Source organism: Thalia democratica, chromosome 8, assembly GCF_965202585.1.
Source record: "Thalia democratica chromosome 8, ktThaDemo2.hap1.1, whole genome shotgun sequence".
Lineage (NCBI taxonomy): Eukaryota > Metazoa > Chordata > Thaliacea > Salpida > Salpidae > Thalia > Thalia democratica.
Window position 1 is genome coordinate 23,882,418 of NC_139172.1, and position 19,241 is coordinate 23,901,658.

The 19,241-nt window shown below is 25.3% G+C and overlaps 2 protein-coding genes across 2 annotated transcripts; one reads left to right on the forward strand and one right to left on the reverse strand.

Moving 5' to 3' along the window:
* Positions 1-266: 266 nt before the first annotated feature.
* On the forward strand, positions 267-4,417 carry LOC145842158 (DNA-directed RNA polymerases I, II, and III subunit RPABC5-like). The gene is made up of 2 exons (XM_082949555.1): positions 267-392; positions 4,097-4,417. The coding sequence occupies exons 1-2, from the start codon at positions 298-300 to the stop codon at positions 4,203-4,205; spliced, it is 204 nt and encodes a 67-aa protein (XP_082805681.1). The 5' UTR covers positions 267-297; the 3' UTR covers positions 4,206-4,417.
* Positions 4,418-11,297: 6,880 nt separating this feature from the next.
* LOC145842764 (sulfotransferase ssu-1-like) lies at positions 11,298-18,001 on the reverse strand. The gene is made up of 4 exons (XM_082950244.1): positions 17,628-18,001; positions 17,034-17,405; positions 11,909-12,076; positions 11,298-11,556 (listed from the first exon to the last, which is right to left on the reverse strand). Exons 1-3 carry the CDS (start codon positions 17,904-17,906, stop codon positions 11,921-11,923), a joined length of 807 nt encoding a protein of 268 aa, XP_082806370.1. The 5' UTR covers positions 17,907-18,001; the 3' UTR covers positions 11,298-11,556; positions 11,909-11,920.
* Between the last annotated feature and the right edge of the window lie 1,240 nt (positions 18,002-19,241).

A 19,241-nucleotide genomic window follows, 5' to 3' on the forward strand; every position in this document is an offset into this window, starting at 1 on the left:
TTTTTTTTGACTCCACTATGCCCTTAAATATTTATTCATAAAATGTTTAGTCTCTGGTTCAAAATAAAAATTAAATATTTTTTAGTGATTTTTGAGTTTCAAATAAAACTGAAAATGAAATAAATGTTTTGTATCAGAAATAATGTTATGACCCCTTCCCAATGGCCTTTATTAGAGTAATCACTATATAATGAGCATAATATATATCATTTTAAGAGAATTAGATTAATTTAGATGCCACTTTATGTTTATTGACTATTTTTTACAGCATTTTAGATTAAAAATACTAAAAAAAGAATGATAATTCCTATCAGATGTTTTACATGTGGAAAAGTAGTAGGTAACAAATGGGATGCTTACCTAAGTCTTCTGCAACAACAAATTCCTGAAGGGTTTGTTTTCAAATTTCTTTCTTTGTAAAACTTATTCTTAGGTTAAAGTAATTACGGAATAAAGTTTTATAAAAAATGTTTTGAAAAAACACAACTTCACTTGAAACAAAAGATAAATTTGAAAATCCTGGGATTAACACATACACACTAACAAGTTTGATTTTTTTGTTTAACTCAGGCTTGTTTTTAATTTTGAAAAAAGCAAGCTAGTATTTATATATTTTACTAAGATCCAAGCTAGCTTAATGCCTTTAAAAAAATTCTAGTTCTGTTTTTATTGGTCCTTTAGTTATTATTTTGTTATAAGTAAGCTTGATTTCACATTTTTTTATAAATTACTAAAATCAGACAAGTTTTTTTGCTTCAAAAAGTGGCAACCTTTAAAACCATGAATTACAAAGGATATTGTTTGCTTGGTGGAACATAGTGTTTTAATGGTGGAAGCAATCATTTATTAATATAAAGATGTATTTCAAAATTAAGTATAATTAAAACAGTTTTTTTTTTCTTTAGTTCAAACTTTCATTATTTTGAGTTTTTATCTAACTTAAACAACTTAAAACATAAAAAGGAAATATTAAAATTAAAATACTTGAATATAAAAAAAGATAAAATGGTTAGCTTTTAAACTTATGAGATTTTTTTTTAGTTTTATACACATTAGATTGTTGAGTTTATACTTTTCTTTATTGAAAATTGATTTAGTTATGTTTTTTTTTTGTAATGCGCTATGTAAATAGTACTGTGAGTTTTTCAATTATCAATAAACAGTAATAAACAATTTTAATATGAAATATTACTTAAATTTTTTGTTTTTACTACAAATCAAGATGTTTATACACGGTAGATTTATTTTTATTGCCCTTTAAGAAAGACACAAATTGTCATATTGCTAATTTAAACATTAATATAGCAGAGTTACATGACAATTCAAACTCTTCAAAAAATTTTAAGAGACGATTTCTCAAAAAGTAAAATATATTTAAAAAATTGAAGAAAGCTGTTGTATATCTAAATTAGGGTTTCCCAAAGTGGGCCATGACAGATTTTCAGAGGGCCATGAGGTCATAGTTTGAAACTTACACTAGATGTTTTGGATTTGATCATGGATCAAAAAAAGGTCTTAGGTGTTTTAAATGATAGTTTTTGAGTAATCTTTAGAAGTTAAGTTAGTTTTTTGATTAGGCCATAGCTTTTTTAATTTATTCAAAGAGGGAAGTTTAAAAAAAGTTTGGGAAACCCTGGTTTAAATACAGAGATTATGATAGTAAATAAAGTTATTAAACGATAATTTTTATAATTACTTCAATTTTAAACGTGTTTAAGCCATATCTTTAAAAATATTTAGATTTACGCAAATTCAAAAAAAATGTATTTAGGTTTTAATTAGACCTACATACACATTATTATTGTTTTTTAAAAATATATAACTTCTTGTGTTGTGGCCGTTTCATTTTTTTGAGAATTTGATTAGTTCTGCACCCACATAGAAGAAGTACGCATCCTTGCAGAATTTTACCAGACTTTTTTTTTATATGACATTAGAAATAATACATGATTGATAATTTAGTAAAAACTCTTTTCTGAGTTTTTTACAATTAAAGATTGAAAGTAGTAATACTTTACTTGTTTTTTACTTGTTCTGTTACTGGTTCAGTTAAGGGTATAGGGAAGGGAGGTAAAACTTTTTTTAAAATTTAGTCTTGTTTTGTACGAAATCAGATAAGCTACTTATTACTTTTTACTGCTTTTTAAGTTAAGTGTAACTTTTGATATATAAGCGTTAAATAAGTTCTTTATGGGAGGCTAAAACTAAAAGGACTAAAATAGACTATTTCACTAAAAATTTATCTACTCCTTCAGTTTTAAAGCAATTAAATTAATTTTTTTTTTACTTAATTATATTATATTTTTTTAATTATTATTCTTTTCTTAGTTTATTATTATTTTTTATCATTGTTACCCTGTTCCCTTAGTTACTAACTTTTTTTTCATTTTATTTTTTTTAGTTTTATTTATTTTAAATTTTTTATATATAATTTTTTAACTATAACTATTACCCCTAATCCCTCTCGCTCCTTAGCTTTTTTGTTTTATAATTTTTAATACTCTTGTGCAAAAGTGACCCCTCGTATAAAAGTGACCTTTCGTTCAAAAATTTTTTGTGCATATTTGACCCGTCCCCTAAAATTACAGACTAATAAATAAAGTTAATCATAAATCATTATTATGTTCTACAGCATTTAATTAATCTTTCTAAATCAACAAACTTAAAATTTGATATAAAGTTTAAAAAATACATTATTTAAAAAAAAACATTTACTAAAAAAATTTAAACTCTTAATTTCCTAAACCTTATAAAGTTTTAAAGATTCTATTAACTTAGACATATTAATACTTTTAAAAGTACTTAATAAATTTTGTATATTGTATACCTCGTTTTTAATTAATCCTATAAGAATTAAACAAAACGAAATACTTTTCACAAATTTTATTCTCTGAAACATGAATTCATATGTATTAATATAAGTCAAAAATATGTTTTGTTAAGATTTTTTATTGCAATTATGACCTTTATATTTTAAACAAATTAAATTGTCTTATTTTTAACAAAGTTCTTTTGTTTGCCAGTTTTAAAAATATTTAAAGAAAATTCTTAATTTATTACACATTTAATTCTATGTATCAAAATTACTTTCAGTTTTTAAACCAACTTGATAAGAGTCTTATAAAGGTCTATAGCATTTTAGGTATTTTTTCTTTGGTTTACTCTATCCACTCTATGTATACTTTTTTTTAAACTAGTCATTGTTATGTTCAAAATAAACATATAAAATAAGCACACTCTAAATATTATACTTAATACTAAAATAATTTTTTCATATTAGATTCATTATTTATCCGGTCTAGTAAAAAGGTGCTATATGTTTTTTTTTTGTTTTATATAATTTAAGTTTACTTTAAAAAACTTGGTAAAATATTTTTGTATCTAAATTTTTTTTGACTATTTGTATTCTACAATATGTAAATTTAACAAAACGGTTTTCAAGTGAAACTTGGAATAGCGTTACAGTATAAGTGCATTAAATATAATTTTTCTCGAACAATTTTGTACATTTTAATTTGTTTAAATTAACTTAATTGTAATGCATTATTTTTTTTTATTTTCCATTACTAAAAAACATGATTTGGTAACATTACTACTTTTAGCTGTTATCAGAGTTATAAACTATATTTAATATTTTCTTATCATCTTTATTTCTTTAACAATTCAAATGTATTTGCACTATTATGTTTAACAATGTAGTTTTGAAAGTATTTGTTACCACTTTTATTGGTAATTTGAAATCAAAATTTAAATACAAGATATATTTTAACCTGTAAAATTTTTCTTTAAAATAGGTAGTTTTATTGAAAGCAATACCTGATTATCCATATAAACCTATATAACTAATGATTGAGAACATGTAGAACAACAATTTATTAAACTTACAATTCAACAAAGTAAACATATAATAGGTAATTATTTTTTCTGTGTAATGCCTACTATAACAAGGGTCCTTAGATTCATACAGATAATACACCTTGCTAACTATTTAAATTTCCTCTAACTTTTTTTTTTGTCACCACTCGCTTAATTTCAAAGACATCATTATTTACTAAACTTAAATTGACAAGCGTGTTGATATAAATACTTCTCACAGAGACGCTTTGGACAGATTGAAGTTGCAAAGGTACTGCTGCAGAAGAATGCTGCTTTCTCATGTTGATCTCATTGAAAAGTTGCTCAATTATGCTCCGCTCGAGAAGTAGATAATGTATGTATGTGTCTTGATACAAAATTTTAAACATTAGTTTTACAATAGTTAATTGTGGAATTAATTTTTTCTCAATGGCAGATTAAAATTTTATTTTACTTACTTACTTTACTCTGTCTTATAAACAGGAGTTTAAAGGATGAAAATGTTTTTTTTGAAAGATTAGAAAATATCTTGATTTTTTGCATTTGTTAGTGAATTAGAACATACAAAATATTTAGTTGTTTTTTTAATAAATTTAAATAAAAATTCATTCCTAGTTAATATTTATAGTTTTTAAAGACTATTAACATTTAAAAAAATTGTAACATTAATAATTTTTATTGAATTTAATTGATAAGAATTTTTTTTGGTCATTTAGTTAAGTACTTAAAATGCAAAATACTAAATTTTAAGATTTTTTACCAAGAAAAGATAATTTTGTAAATATTAAATAAATTTCTAAGCATGGTAATAGTGAAATACTTAATAAATTAATTCTTCAATCTTTTTTTTGTTGTATAACAGATACCAGTTAAAATTTAATTAGATAATTTACATTTTTAATACAATATATGAGTAAAGTTTAGAATTTTGCACTACAAGAAAATTGGGTATTTTAAAGATCTACTTGATGTGAGTGCATTTATTGAATAGACATTTAAGATAAAGCATCTTGTTTTTATTTATACTTACTTTTTTATACTCGAAATTTTTCTAGCTCTTAAGTTTTTGAAAAAAAAAACTTAATTAAACATATTGGTTTGATTGAGAAAATTTTAACGTAATACAATTTTTTAATAGTCTTTGCTCTAATACCTACTTCGCATAGTTTATAAATATAAGTTCTTATCATTTTTTATCAAAGTAAGTGTTTTTATGTTTATGGATTGTAAATTTTAAACTAATTAATTTAGTATGATTTTGGGAAAATTAAATAAAAACTTAATTAGTTTAAATTAAAGAAAAAAATCTAAATTTTTAGCAATTATTAAAATTATGACTCTTAAATTTAAATTATTTTAGTAAAGGTTGTTCGTAAAATTGTCTTCTTTTGTTTTTATAACTCTCTACTATTTTGTAACATATCTACTTCATAAGTAGGTACCTAACTCATAACAAAACTCGAAATTTAAATGTCTTTAGTTTCTGAAAATATTACGAAAACCAACCATCTATCTCGTGGGTTGGCAAGACACCAGCCAAGTGTGGTCTGAAATGTTATTTTTATATTAAGAATAAATAATGCAGAAGGAAATGTTTATAAAAAAAAATTATAAATGTTCACAAATCTGCTCTATTTTACTTGAGAGTGTGTGCTACTATTTATTGGTTATATTTTTATACATTTACTTTAAAAAAATACTATACACTGTAACAAACTTATTAATAAATCTAATAAATTCACATTAAAGGCTGTCCCCCTCTGATCTATCTTGAAATAAATAAAAATATTTTTGCCCATAAATAATACTCCTTTATTTAAACTATTTCAAGTTACAATATTTTCAATCCTAAAATTAGCAAATTAAAAAAAAAGTACGACACTTAACTTAATAATACTTTTTCAAATGGAAAAGAGGTGTTTAAAGATCTTAATTTAGGCATCTAATTAAACTTGTATGTTCCAAAGATATTAGAAGTAAGTGCTTCCAAGTTTTTCACAATGATGTAAACAGACCCCAAAAATGTTATATTAACTGATTAGTAAACAAATTGCCTTATATATCATTAGTAAATTTATTTAAGTTAAGTGCTATCATTAGAGTTTTATCAGAAATTATAGCTAATACATAAACTTTTTTTTTTTTTTAATATAGCCTTAATGAATGGGAACTGGTCAAATATGCACAAAGACACTTTTGCACAAGAGAAAAAAAAGTTACCGGCCGAGGGTTAGGGGTAACAGCGATAGTAGAAAAAATGATGAAAAAAATAACTAATAAAAAGTATAGTCAAAATAGAAACAAGAAAAATAAATTATTTAATAAAAAGTTATCGACCGAGAGTAAGGGTTAGGGGTAACAGTGATAGTAAAAATTTAAATTGATTAAAATCAGCAAAAAAAAAAACAAATAAATTTAGAAAAAATTAAAATGTGCAAAAGTGTCCCATCGTACATATTTGACTCCTACCCTCAATAAATACACTATGAAAAAAATTAATAATATCATTTAATCTAAAATACAACGAAAATTATGAAAGTTTTACCTAATCAACATAATTATAACAACCATCCTCTGCTTAAAGTTATTATTATATTGTTTATAGTATAGAAAATTTTATGACTAGAAGTGTAACATAAAAGATGTAAGTATAACATATCTTTGAAACCAAATAGTTTCATTAACTAAGTTGATAATTTATTCAAATACCCATCACTTCAACCAGAAATTTTCAAGAATTCTTCTACATCAAAAAATGGTCTACCAGATCTTTTAAAACTTATAATCCGGCCGAATCTGGTCAAGGTTGCCAAAAAACCAGGAATTTAACAATTTAGGCTAAAAACATGTAAATTTAGAAGTTTTGAAAAACCCGGAATTTTTAAGATGTTAAGTAGTAAAATTTCGATTTGACACAAAAAATTTATCCTATAGATAAAAAATGTTTGTCATCACATTTATTTGTTTATTAAAAACTTATTTCAATTAGCTTTACAGTATCTTTTCAATGTTTTTATACCATTTAAAACAGTTTTTTACATTAAATTTAACCTTAAACTAAAAATAGACCAGAAATGTGTACTTATAAAAACCTTGAGAAAATTTGCCAAAACATTTGGCAGCCCCGATTAACATTAAACTTCTAAAAAATAAAAAAACTATATGTTTTTGGAAAAAAAATCTTTTGGCGACACGTCATTTGGCAAACACCCAAAATGGTTAAAATCTCAACAATAAAAACCACAAAGAGTGGGAAAACCATGAAATTTAATCCAACATTCGGCAACCCTGATCTGAATCTTTTTTATAAAACAGGATCCAACCTGGTCTTGAATCCGAGGGATCACTACTTAAAACTTTTGTAATTTAAATTTAATTAGCTTTAAGTGATTAAATACAAAGAATTCTTTTTGCATATAAAAACAAATTATTTTAGTAAATTTAAAAGACTAGTAGCTTTGTTACAGAAATATTTTTATAAAATATTGTAAACTAATTTTATTTTATAAAGTCTTAGAATCAAACTATGTACAAAACTACTTATAAAAACAAACAAAAGGCTTTTTGAGAGTATAAACTAACTTAATTAAACATTTTTAAAAGCAATATTAAGTATCGATCCGAAAAATTGATATACAAATGAGACCAAAACATTCTAAAAAAAAAAAAAAAGGTATAACTTAGATAAATGTCATATTTAAGTCTTTAGTAAAATAGTCTAGTAACAGTGATAAATGTCAGTTAAAAAATCTTGTTGTGTTTAACAAGAAAAATACTTAAATTCAGAGGTAAGTAATTTTTTTAGTCGTCGAGCTCGAATTAACAGAAAAAAACATGAACAAATACCAATAAAATCATATTTTATGAGTTAAACCAGTTACTGACTCTAAAGTAACCTTGTGTAATTTTCAAACCTCGAAATATGGATCTTAAAATATTAAGTGTAAATTTCAAAAACTTTGTGATCGCGGTTAAAGTTTAAAATAATTGCTTTAAATTTTCAAAGTTTGATTTTCTTGGGTCGTACTTTGCACAATCCTTCTTTAAGTAGTATATCTCGAATTAATTGGAGTAAAGCACAATAAGCTCTTAACATTTGTTAAATTTTATCAACACCAAATATTTTTTGTTAAAAAATATTGATTTTTTTTTTAATTAATTTTTGTTTTCTTTATAAATTCTTAATGGAAAACTAGAAGCTACTTTTTCTTTAAGTAACTTTTAATTCTCTATGTTAGGTATATAAAGTGTGTCGCTTAAAAACAAATTAAAGTTTAAACAAGTATTATAAAGTGAATAAAAGTAGATACTCGTAAAAAAAAGCTAAACTAGTTCACATCAGTATTTTCTGATTCAGTTTAAATTAAAATACATGTTAATAATCAACAAGAAAAACATCAGTCTTTAAAATTGTAATTAAGGCTTTTTTAACTTATATATCAACTGAAAACGATTTTGAATGTCTGTAAACCTACATAAATACAAATTTTAAAAATAATGATAATAAGTAAATGTTTTGGTTAGGTCGTAAACTTTTGTTTTTTAGGGTTTTTTTTCAAACAAAAGACGTTTCGTTTCTACTTTTGTTTTTGAACTATTGGATCTGGACCCATTTTAAAAATCAAGATCTGCCTGGATCTTGGATTCAGTTGATCACTGGCTCTGGCTTTAAAAGTATCTATTAGCTTGATCATATACTTAGAAATAAGGTTACCTTGTATAGAATTTTATCCTGATATACTTCTTTGGTTGTAGAAACCTGCATCATAGCTTTTATGTTGAATTAAAACTGCAAACACCCCGCTTCGCGCAGGTTTAATATTAAGCTTTTAAGTACTGTTCATTTAATTTATTGTATATACAGTATCGAGATAGGTCAAACTTGAACTAAGATTCACTTTTGCACGAGTCGTCACTTTTCCTTAAAGGTATAATTTTGCAAGGGTGGCAGTTTTGCACGGTGGGTCAAAGACGACAAAAGGAGCCGCTTACCGACGAAGGGTTAATAGTTTATATAAAAACATTATAATTTTTAGATTGAAAATGTGTGCTAAAAAAAACTTCATACTTTTTTGTAGTTTTAGTAACGTATAAGCTATCCTATAAAATTTCAAACTGTATGTCAAACCAAAAATTTTTTTTTTTAATGCGGCAAAATGTTTAAACTTATCTTTAAAAATTCTTCGTTCAACAATAAAGTATTTCTTTTTCTTTAATATTTAGCTGTTGATCAATTGTTTTTAAATTTGTAAATTTTGATGTGACTGAACAAATTTATACTCCCTAAAAACTTTAAAAGGTTATAAGCTAAAGAGCAAAAAATATCACGTTCACACAGTATATTTCAAAAGATCAAAACTGAAATTCAAACAATTAAGTTTTTTATCTTTTTGAAAAGTTTTTAAACTCTTTTTTTTACTTAATAGACTATCTTAGCTTTTTTAATTCTATACATATTATTACTTATAGTCTTTATTTGGTCAGGATAACATAGAAACTTAGCTTAATATGATAATTTTTATACTTACTTATTACTGGTATGTAGTCCTGGACAAGACATTAAACTGTACTTGAGGTGTGCGACTCAATAACCGAGAGGTTTTTTGTACACCAGGTCCTTAGACGAAATTTTTGACTTTTTTGTCGCTCAATAAACTAAATAAAGATAAAAAAATAGAACATTAAGTTATTTGTAAAGTTTATAGCTTTTACATAGGTATTACTTTATTTACTCTGACTGATTTTATTAGTTTTACAATTTACTCAAAATTTAAGTACCAAATAACTTACAAAACTTTGGTTTACCGACTACAGTTAACACTATTATTGTTTAGTGAACGACAAAAAAACACTTAAAACATTTATTCCTTGGACCTGGTGCTCGAAAAAACCTTTCGGTTATCGAGTTGTATACCAGGGGTACCCAAAACGTCTTGTCTAGGACATATACAACATGTACAACTTATTTTATTCTGAAAAGTTAAGCAATCAGTTTTTTTGGAACTTTATTAAGGTTTTTACAACTTAATTTTTACAAATAGCTAATTTTAACTTTGTGCTGTTTAGTGTTGACGTACAAACTTGATACTGTTTTTTAAAAGACGTGCAAACATTTTATTATGTTTACCACAAAAATATTTAATGATAACTCTCTGAATTTGAATAAATTTATATTTTTGCGGCTGAAGAAAAAATAAAATAAGCTTTAAAAGTTAAAAAAAAAAATATTTTTTAAGATTTAATGCATCAGTAAAGTTTTAAAATCTCATAATTTGACTTAGAAAAAAGTTGGAATCTATTGAGATTTTTTTACATTTATTATAACAACACACTCCTTATCAAAAAAACCACGCTTCGCCTCCGTTAGATACTATGATATTTATTACAAGTAATTCTAACAACACAGACTACAATTATATGTTGCTTATTCAACGATAAAAAAGCGCTAATAAAGTTTGGTCTAAGTACCTGGTGTACGAAAAAACCTTACAGTTATTGAGTCGTACGCCACCGTTTTAGGAAAAGTATTTAGGTAAAATTAGAAAATGTAACTTAGATTGAATTAAAATATCTTATGGTTATAACCATTGAACAAAACTACCTCTGCTACATTGACTACTCTGTACTAAAGATCTAATTACACGCCAAGAATGATTTTACCTTTCTGAAAAAAGTGGGGAGTTTCTTAATTTTGATGTCAGCTGAAGCAGACTATACAAGACAACATTAAGGTACTTTAGTATTTTCTTTTGTAAAGAGCGCCGCCCCGTTGACAAAATACATTGTGTAGCAAATAATACACAAGGGTGAACACTTACCCGAAGGAAAGTCTACGATTTTAAATGACAGAGTTCAAAGGGTTGAAAACTAAAGACTTGCCGCAACCGCGCATCGTTACAGCTCACTAAGGAAGAATAAAACTTGTGACTTGCAAAAATTTGTTCTTAAGCTCTCAACTTTAAATTAACTTACGAAACAGACTAACTTTTATTTTAAAAAAACGAACGCAGCCAAAGCACGTTTACGTGGCATTAAATCAAAAGTACGTCATTTTACACGTTTCATTGCCTTGGCTTTACTAAATACAGAAAACAAGGTTTGAAGTTTGAAGAACTTATAGAACCAATAGCTTATGGAAAACTCAACGATGGCAACCACTTTGAAAATGTGTCAGAATAGTACAAAGTCTTGTTTTTTTTGTATAAAGAATAAAAGGTGACTCGAAAGAAAATGCGATAAAAATCGCAGAGTTTTTAGAAATCGATATAAATAAATTAAAAAATTAGTAACATTTTTTTTTACTAACACAATATTTTATTTCCTAATGAAATCAAAAATTTTATTATTAACTGTTATACATACACATTAAAATTAACTTAAAATATTTAAAGATTTTATTTCAAAACAACATTTCTCTCTCAAAAAAAAAGATTATCAGTTAATGTTAAAATCTTATTTTAAAAAAATTTAAGGAAGGAAATAAGGAAATAAAACAAGAAAAAGAGAACAGACTATACTATTCATTTTATCAATAAATTTAAGTTTTCGATACTTTAAAGACAAAAGTTTTACAATTAAAACTAATACAGTCCTAAACAAAAGAAATAAGGCCCTGTGATTTTTTCAAATAATTTAACTTTGTTTAATACCTTCCATTACATTTCGTAAAAAATGTGATTTTCTAGAGATATAGTATAAATCCTGTAAAATAAAAAAGATTATGATAATTAAGACTTCTTTAAAAGGATTGATTTTATTTTTTTCCAAAAATCAAATCTGTAATTTTTCGGTAAAACATTTACAATAATTCAGTTTTAAAACTTTGTAATAATACTTTTTATGTTAAGCTTAAACTTATTTTAAGAAATATCTATACGAAAACACTTAAACTTAGTATAAATGTTAGTTAATTAAAAAAAAACTCTACAATAATTTAAACAACTTAAACTTCTATAAATTGAACTTAATAAAGTTCTATAAACTTCTAAAATACATTTAAGCTTCTCTTTCACTTTAGTTTACATATTAAATTACTTACCAAAAAAAAACTAACCATCTTAACTGTTTAGCTTTCCCACAAATGGTTTATTCCAAACTTTTTATATTTTGTGCTTAGTAAATTATCAAATACTTGTGTTTGGTTTCTCGAAAGGTGATTTAAATGATCACCAACAATTCCTTTTCTTACAAATTTTGTGGAACCATTTCTGCTGTTCCGGAGCTTTAAAAAATAGTATATTATTTACTGTTGTTTATCAAGTACTTATTTTATTTTAGATCCAAGTTGTTACTAACATCTATGCTTTTATTGTATAGGGAAATAAAAGTTTTATTAATCTTTTTTGTTGAAAATTTTGAATAAATGTTAAAAGTTATATTTTGATACTTGTAGAATAAATACTATAAAATTTCTTTTGCTTTTAAAACTAATAAAGTCTGCCAAAGTATTTATTTTTCTATTATACTAACTATCATTTAGTTAAATTGTTAAAATAAAAACACTCATTAAAATTAAGTTTGTTTATTAGATTTTTCTTTTCTAGTACTGTTGATAAAATAACCTTATATTATGCTGGTTATAAAAATTTTTAGATATTTTATACAATATTTAATATAAAACATACCATTGAAAAAAAAAAATCTTATAACTAAATCAGACATATTAAAAAAAAATATTAAATGAAAACTCTTAAATTCTAACTTAAATACCCTTCAAGACATAGTCATTTAGCTTATTACAGTTTTTAGTTTGATTTTTATTGAATGACGTAGAAATGTTTTCAAAAAGTTCTGTACAAGAAACTGATTTACGAAAAAACCTTTTGGTTATAGAGTCATACACAAAGAATACAGTAGAATGTCTTGTTTAGGACATTCTACCCTCACAGAAAATGCAAAAATCTCTAACTATAACAAAATAAAGATTTATCCTGCAAATGTACTTATTAAATAAGTCAACAATTCAAACTAGTTTCTTAGAAAATATTCAATCTTTTAAATGATCTAACAAAATAGTTCTTTAGACACTATCTAAGAATAAGGTTTGCATCGTTTCACGCTTTTGTTTTTTTTAATTTAACATAAAATTATTACGATGTAAAAACTTTCATTATGTACTAATAAAATTTGTATGTTTTTTAAATGTAAGTATGTACTTGTTTTTCTTCTTCAGAATTTTGTTGTAACTAAGCATGTTTTAATGGTTATTAACTTTCTAGTTTGCTGTACCAAACGGTAATATTTTTTCACAAAAACTTTCAATAAATTTCAGAGACAGTTTGCTTTATGTCTTAATTGTCGCAGAACTAGAACTATTAATTTACAGAGTTTACTTCCAAAACAATCAATACTTGAGTCATTTACCATTACTAATTTAGAAAAAAAGTAAGATCTTAATAAGTTTCTGCCTACTTTATTTAGACAGCATAAAGCTTATTGTATATTTTGATGATGAAAGTTTGAAAGCTTTTTTTTTAAGTATTTTAAATATAGTTTGATTGAATATATTTTTTAGGTTCCATAAACTAACAATAAAATATAACTATAGTAAATACGCAAATTTAACTAGTTATTTGCTCAATAACATTTAGAAATAAACATATTTTTTTTTACTTTTAGCTCATTACACGTAGCAACAATACACTTTTTGTAAATTAAAGTTTTTAAAAACATAGTGTAGATCAGGGTTTCCCAAACTCATTTACTAAATCGCCCCCTTTTCAGTAAGTTGAAAAAAAATCGCCCCCCCCCCCTGATTTCACAAAGTAGTTTTTCTTTTGAGTACAAACTTTTGAGCTAAAAAAAGTTGTGTTCGAAATGTAATTTAGTCTGGTACTTCTTATGCACGCACTTTTGTGTTCAAAGTAGTTTACAGGGCTTGAGAAAATAATTTACAGTTATTTTCTTAGAAGCCCAGTAAAGTGTATTAAAATACTTAATTATTTAAAAGCCTTGTGTTATCTGTAATCATATCCTGTTTAAAAATGAACTGTTTTGAAACTAATGAAACTTTTAGGTCAGTGGTTGATAATTACAGTGGTGGACAATTTTTGTAGTCAGCTATTCATATTTACCAAAAAAATCTTTTCTAGTTTCAACTCGTTAAAAATATGTAATAGCGGGCTGCATGATTTTAAAAAAATAACAAATAAGAAAATTAAAAAACTCGAGCAAAATTGTAATAAACTCATGTACTATTATTGTGATCTAGGAAATAATATTGTGAACTGAAAACGAAATAAAAGCGCATTTCAAAATATTAAGTATCAAAAAACTAAATTTTATTTATTATGCACAAGTAGTTTTCAATTTACTTAGCGGGTCGAAATTCGACTGGACCTGCGACTGGATCTGAGCCTTACGTTACCTAACTGAAATCTTAACTGAAACCTGACATTATAATAATATCTCATACAACAAATTTCGGACATTTAGAAGTTAATACTAAGTAACTTATTTAAGCCGCACAAAATACTTAAATTATTTTATAAATAGGCATATTCTAAAATAACTATACCAGAGATTAAAAAAACTAAAAAATGAACAGTTTATTATACACATAATAAAAAAAAAATTAAAAGTTAATTTCTGATCTAGTTTGAGGAAGTTTGACCAACTGGTTGATTTTCTGACATGAAAAGTGGTTTCATCAACAGCTTTAGTTAATGCAGTAAATTTATTAATTTCAATACTAAGATATATTGTAAGCAAGTTAGTTGTAATATTAAAAATTTTATTTTAAACTTTTTAAACTATTTGTATCGTAGTAGAATACCGTTAAATAGTACTTGACTTGGAATAATCTTTAGGGAACTAAACCTTAATTCTAACAATTTTTTTTCTTTATTTAATTTAAAAAAAAATCCGATGTTCTACACTTAATTCTGTGAACAGAAAGTAATCAATTAAAAAAAAATTAACTTTGTTAAAATTTTGTTTTGTAACTGTAGCAGTCTTTTTGATGGCTTATTAAAATTTGTTTAAAACGTTTTTTTTCTAGCTTTTAGCCTATAATAATTTAAAAGAGGAAAATAGTGAAAAACTAAAAGCTAGTGTTGAAGTATTAAAATAAACTAAGTATGTTCTAATTGCTAATATAATTGAATTAAGAAAAAACAAAAAACAGTTGTATTAATAGTCTAAAACTCCTTATATAATAATAACTTTTTTAACAATAATAAATCAAGTTAGAAATTAAAATTGAGTTTAAGAAACTTTTAAATGAAAGAGTAGAAGTCATTTAAAAAAGAGATCTCAAATTTATACTCTTTTAAAACCAAAAAAATCATTTTACAATTTAAAACTTTAATGGTTATCAAAATTTTACAATCAGATAATAGTTATATAGTTATATAAGTTATATACAGATTAAACAAGTAATAACAAAAACCTGTCAAATAAAGGTCTTTCAAACAAATACATTAATCACTATGCTATAAAAACTTTTAGTGTAATGTAAAACGACGAATATGAACTACAAAATTAACCAGGTCAAAATAAAACTATTAACAACTTTAAAACATAAATCATTAAATAAACATAGTAGACTTCCGCTTAAGTTCGCACTTTGAAAAATATTAAAAAGTGCAAACTAAAAAAATTATTACCACAGTTTTTTTTACAAAATGACAAATTTCAATATGTTATATGCAATAATGTAATGAATACACATGAAATCCACTAAAACATAAAACAAACTTTCATCAAAATAAAACAGATCTATATAAGCTAACAAATACTATATGTATTTTGTTTTATTAATATTTGGTTAGTAATAGACTTTATTTTAGTTATATATAAGAAAATATAAATTTTCTCTTTTTGTTTGGGTAAAAAGTGCAAACTCAAGAGAAAGTCCACCGTAATTAAGATTTATTAGGCATTATGCAAACCTGTTATAGAATAAATAGCTTAATAAAGTTGTTATTATAAAACGACTAATTAAGTACAATACAAACCAGGTTAAATAAGAAATTTTCAAAAGATCAAATCAAATTAAAAAACTTTCATAAAATAATGTCTGCTACTGAAGTCTAATATAATGTGAATGATGAGGTTCATGACTGCTTGCAAGTTTTTATAATCTGATTCTTAATCAGTAAAATAGAGCCTTAAGTCACCTCCTTTATAAATATCTAGATTAGATCTTTTGCTCAAGATGTTGATAACTGAACTGAAAGCTTTCTCAACAACATAGCTAGAAGGAAAAGCTATAAACAACAATTTAAATTCCTCTTAAATGATTGGATACTTTTGCCTTAGTTTTTGTTTAGTTTAAAAGCTTTCATATCGTTCTTTGGAAGAATTTACTTTAAGTTTAAGGTCAGTTTGTAAGTCTGAGAAGGTTTCCTGTATGTCGTTTATTTCAAAAGTATCTGCCTCGAAGGGATCCATATTTTAATCTATATGATAGCTTTTTTGTGTCAAATCTAAATTTTACTATTTAATATGTTAAAATCGTTAAAAATTCCAGATTTTTTCCAGGTTTTTTTTTGCCAAACTTGTTAAGTTCCAGGTTTTTCCAGGTTTCTAGGTAAATTGGCAACCCTGTATAGTTTTATTTCTTAGTCTAACTTGGTGACTTTTCAAAAAACAACTGGAAATATCATGAGGTAAAAAAAATAACATATATTTTTACAAACCATTTATGATCCCAAATAACATATATATCAGGTTAAAAAATAGTGAGAGGGATTTCAATCATCTATGATATATGTAATTGTTAAACAAGGAAATATATGAATGAAAATACAGTATTTACTTGAAAGTAAGAGTCATAAGGACTTGATTTTTTTCTATTTTTTACATTAATGAAATAAACTTTTTTGTTTAAGTTTTACCTCAGGGTCAAATAATTAATAGCAAGCTAAAATTAGTAAAACAGCAAGAAAAAAAGTAAAAATCTCATAACAGCCCAAAATTTTAAAATCGCCCCCTTTTCGCCCCCTTACTAGTTATCGCCCACCCTTTCGCCCCCTTACTAATTATCGCCCCCCAAATTACTAAAATCGCCCCCAGGGGGGCGATATCGCCCACTTTGGGAAACCGTGGTGTAGATGGTCCTATGACCAAAAGGAGTTCAAGTATTTTTAATTTATAAAAAATGAAAATTTTCTCTAAAAAGACATTTCGTTTAATTAAACAAAATAAAGTAATTTGGAGGAAAAGAAAATACTAACCCAATTGGAGTCTTTAAGTTTGCTCATTGATGCGAAAGTAGATTTATCAACAATTTCTTTCAATAACCTTCCGTCGTCTTTCAACAAATCTTCACGTTTTCCCAAAAACTCTGCAATTTTCATCACGTTTCCTTCTAAATCAACTTTCATTTCTTCATACAAAAGAAATAAGACGTTTTCGTCGTTTCTAACTTTGTACCACTCTGCCACATGTTCACAGTGGTTGCCGAACGAAATTTCTCCGTAAGCCATCGGTTCTATCAGCTCTTCAATTTGGAGGTCTGGCGCCCCGAAAGATGCAAAACCTCGACAATGAAACAAGTAAGAAACAATTACATCCTTTGGATTTCTTGCAATGTAGATGTACTTTGCCTAAACAGTATTATTGTTAAAAAAGTCTTTCGGCTTAAAATAGTAATTAGAACAATAAAAACTTTAAACAAAAGACTATTTTGTTTATCTGAAGTTTAGTTTCAATGCAAAATTTTTAATTTTGAATTGATCATTTTCCCTATCATTAAGTCGAGAACTTTTATTGTTTTATTGTTATCTATAAAGTAAAAAATACATAAAGTTTAGTTTAGTTAAACTAACTTTCTCGCTGATCGGAAGAAGTTTTCTTTCAAAGTGAGTTTTAATGATACGAGGGCGATGCAAGTCATTTATCTCACAAGCTTCAAACTCCGCCTGAGGAATCACATGTTCCATGGATTTCCCCTCAGGAAATCCCCTCCCTTCATTCATGATCAGCCACACAATGTACTCTGTCCACGTGGTGCCGCTCTTCGGAACTGAACACACCCAAACGTCATCTGGTTCACCTGTGTAACTGGAAAGAGATTTCATTGCAGTCGCAAAACTGTCTTGTGCCATGCCTATGGGGTACACACATTCATGACCTGTGACTGGATCTTTTAAGCGGTGCAAAATACGGGGTAGCTTTACCTTTTTCTTATCAGCTTTATCCATATTCTAAAGTTTCAATATAAGAATAATTGTTAATATTATACTAATTAAAGCTGATTTGTTTTACGTAAAAACTTATCTTAATCTTGGTTTTCAACAGTTGTCACTACAAAACAAAAAAAAACTATACATAAAAAGCTTTTCTAGGTCATATTTTTAAGACACTGATAATTCTATAAAGTATTTACTAGTTCAAGTTAAAGAAAATTTGCAATTTTATACATTATTAATGCTTGTGAACGTTTCATATATATCAAAAAACATCAAAGGTCCCAAGATTGATACTTATACCATTTTTTTTTAAATCTTTGCATATCCCCAAAAACTCACACATTTATTTATTTCAGCTGGATATGATTTTAAAAATAAAAATAATTTTATTCTTATATACTTTAGCATTCTAGTTTTTTAAGCAACACTCTCTTTCCACGAAATCAGAAGTTCTACTAATAACCATTAAGAATGCAAATATTGCTTCAACCTTACCAAAATAATTAAAACACTTTCAACAAACTTTAACAGAGCTAAAGTAGTAGAGTAAAATAATAGTTTCATAAAGAATCATAATAAGTTATTAGATTATTGTAAGACAAAATACAAATAAACTATTATTTTAGTTTTTTTTATAAACTTAAGGTCGTTTAAAATATGCAACTATAAAGAAAATAAGTGTTTAGTTCAACAAATTTCTCATTATTAATAAAAAGCTTGTTTTAGTATTTTTAATGCTTAAAAAGTATAATACAACTAAAAAAAACACATTGGTTTAAATCACTAATAGATTATATGTTTGCCTACTATAAATGATGCAAAATTTACAACAAGCACTTGAGTTTTATTGTTGTTATTGCAATAAATCGGCAATTGAAATAGTCAGAAAAAATTTTTACTAATAATTAATTAAACTTTAACAAATTTATTTCAAAAAGCGTTCATTTCATTATTTGCATAAACTGTTTGTTTATACTTGTTTCTCTTTAATTTAAAACTAATAAGTTTTTTTTTATTATTAAATATTTAATGAAAGTCTCCATTTAACTAAGAGCTCTGAACTGTTTTGAAAAGCGCTTATGATGTATATTCTTTGAAATAGACAGAAAAATGAATAGTAAAAAAATTTAAAACAACTAGAGAATATTCCAGAATGGTTTTTTACTTGCAATATTTCTTTAAAGTTATCTGAAATAAAAAGTTTAATATTTGATAAATTTTATCTAAGTTACAGACTTTTTAAAATCACTT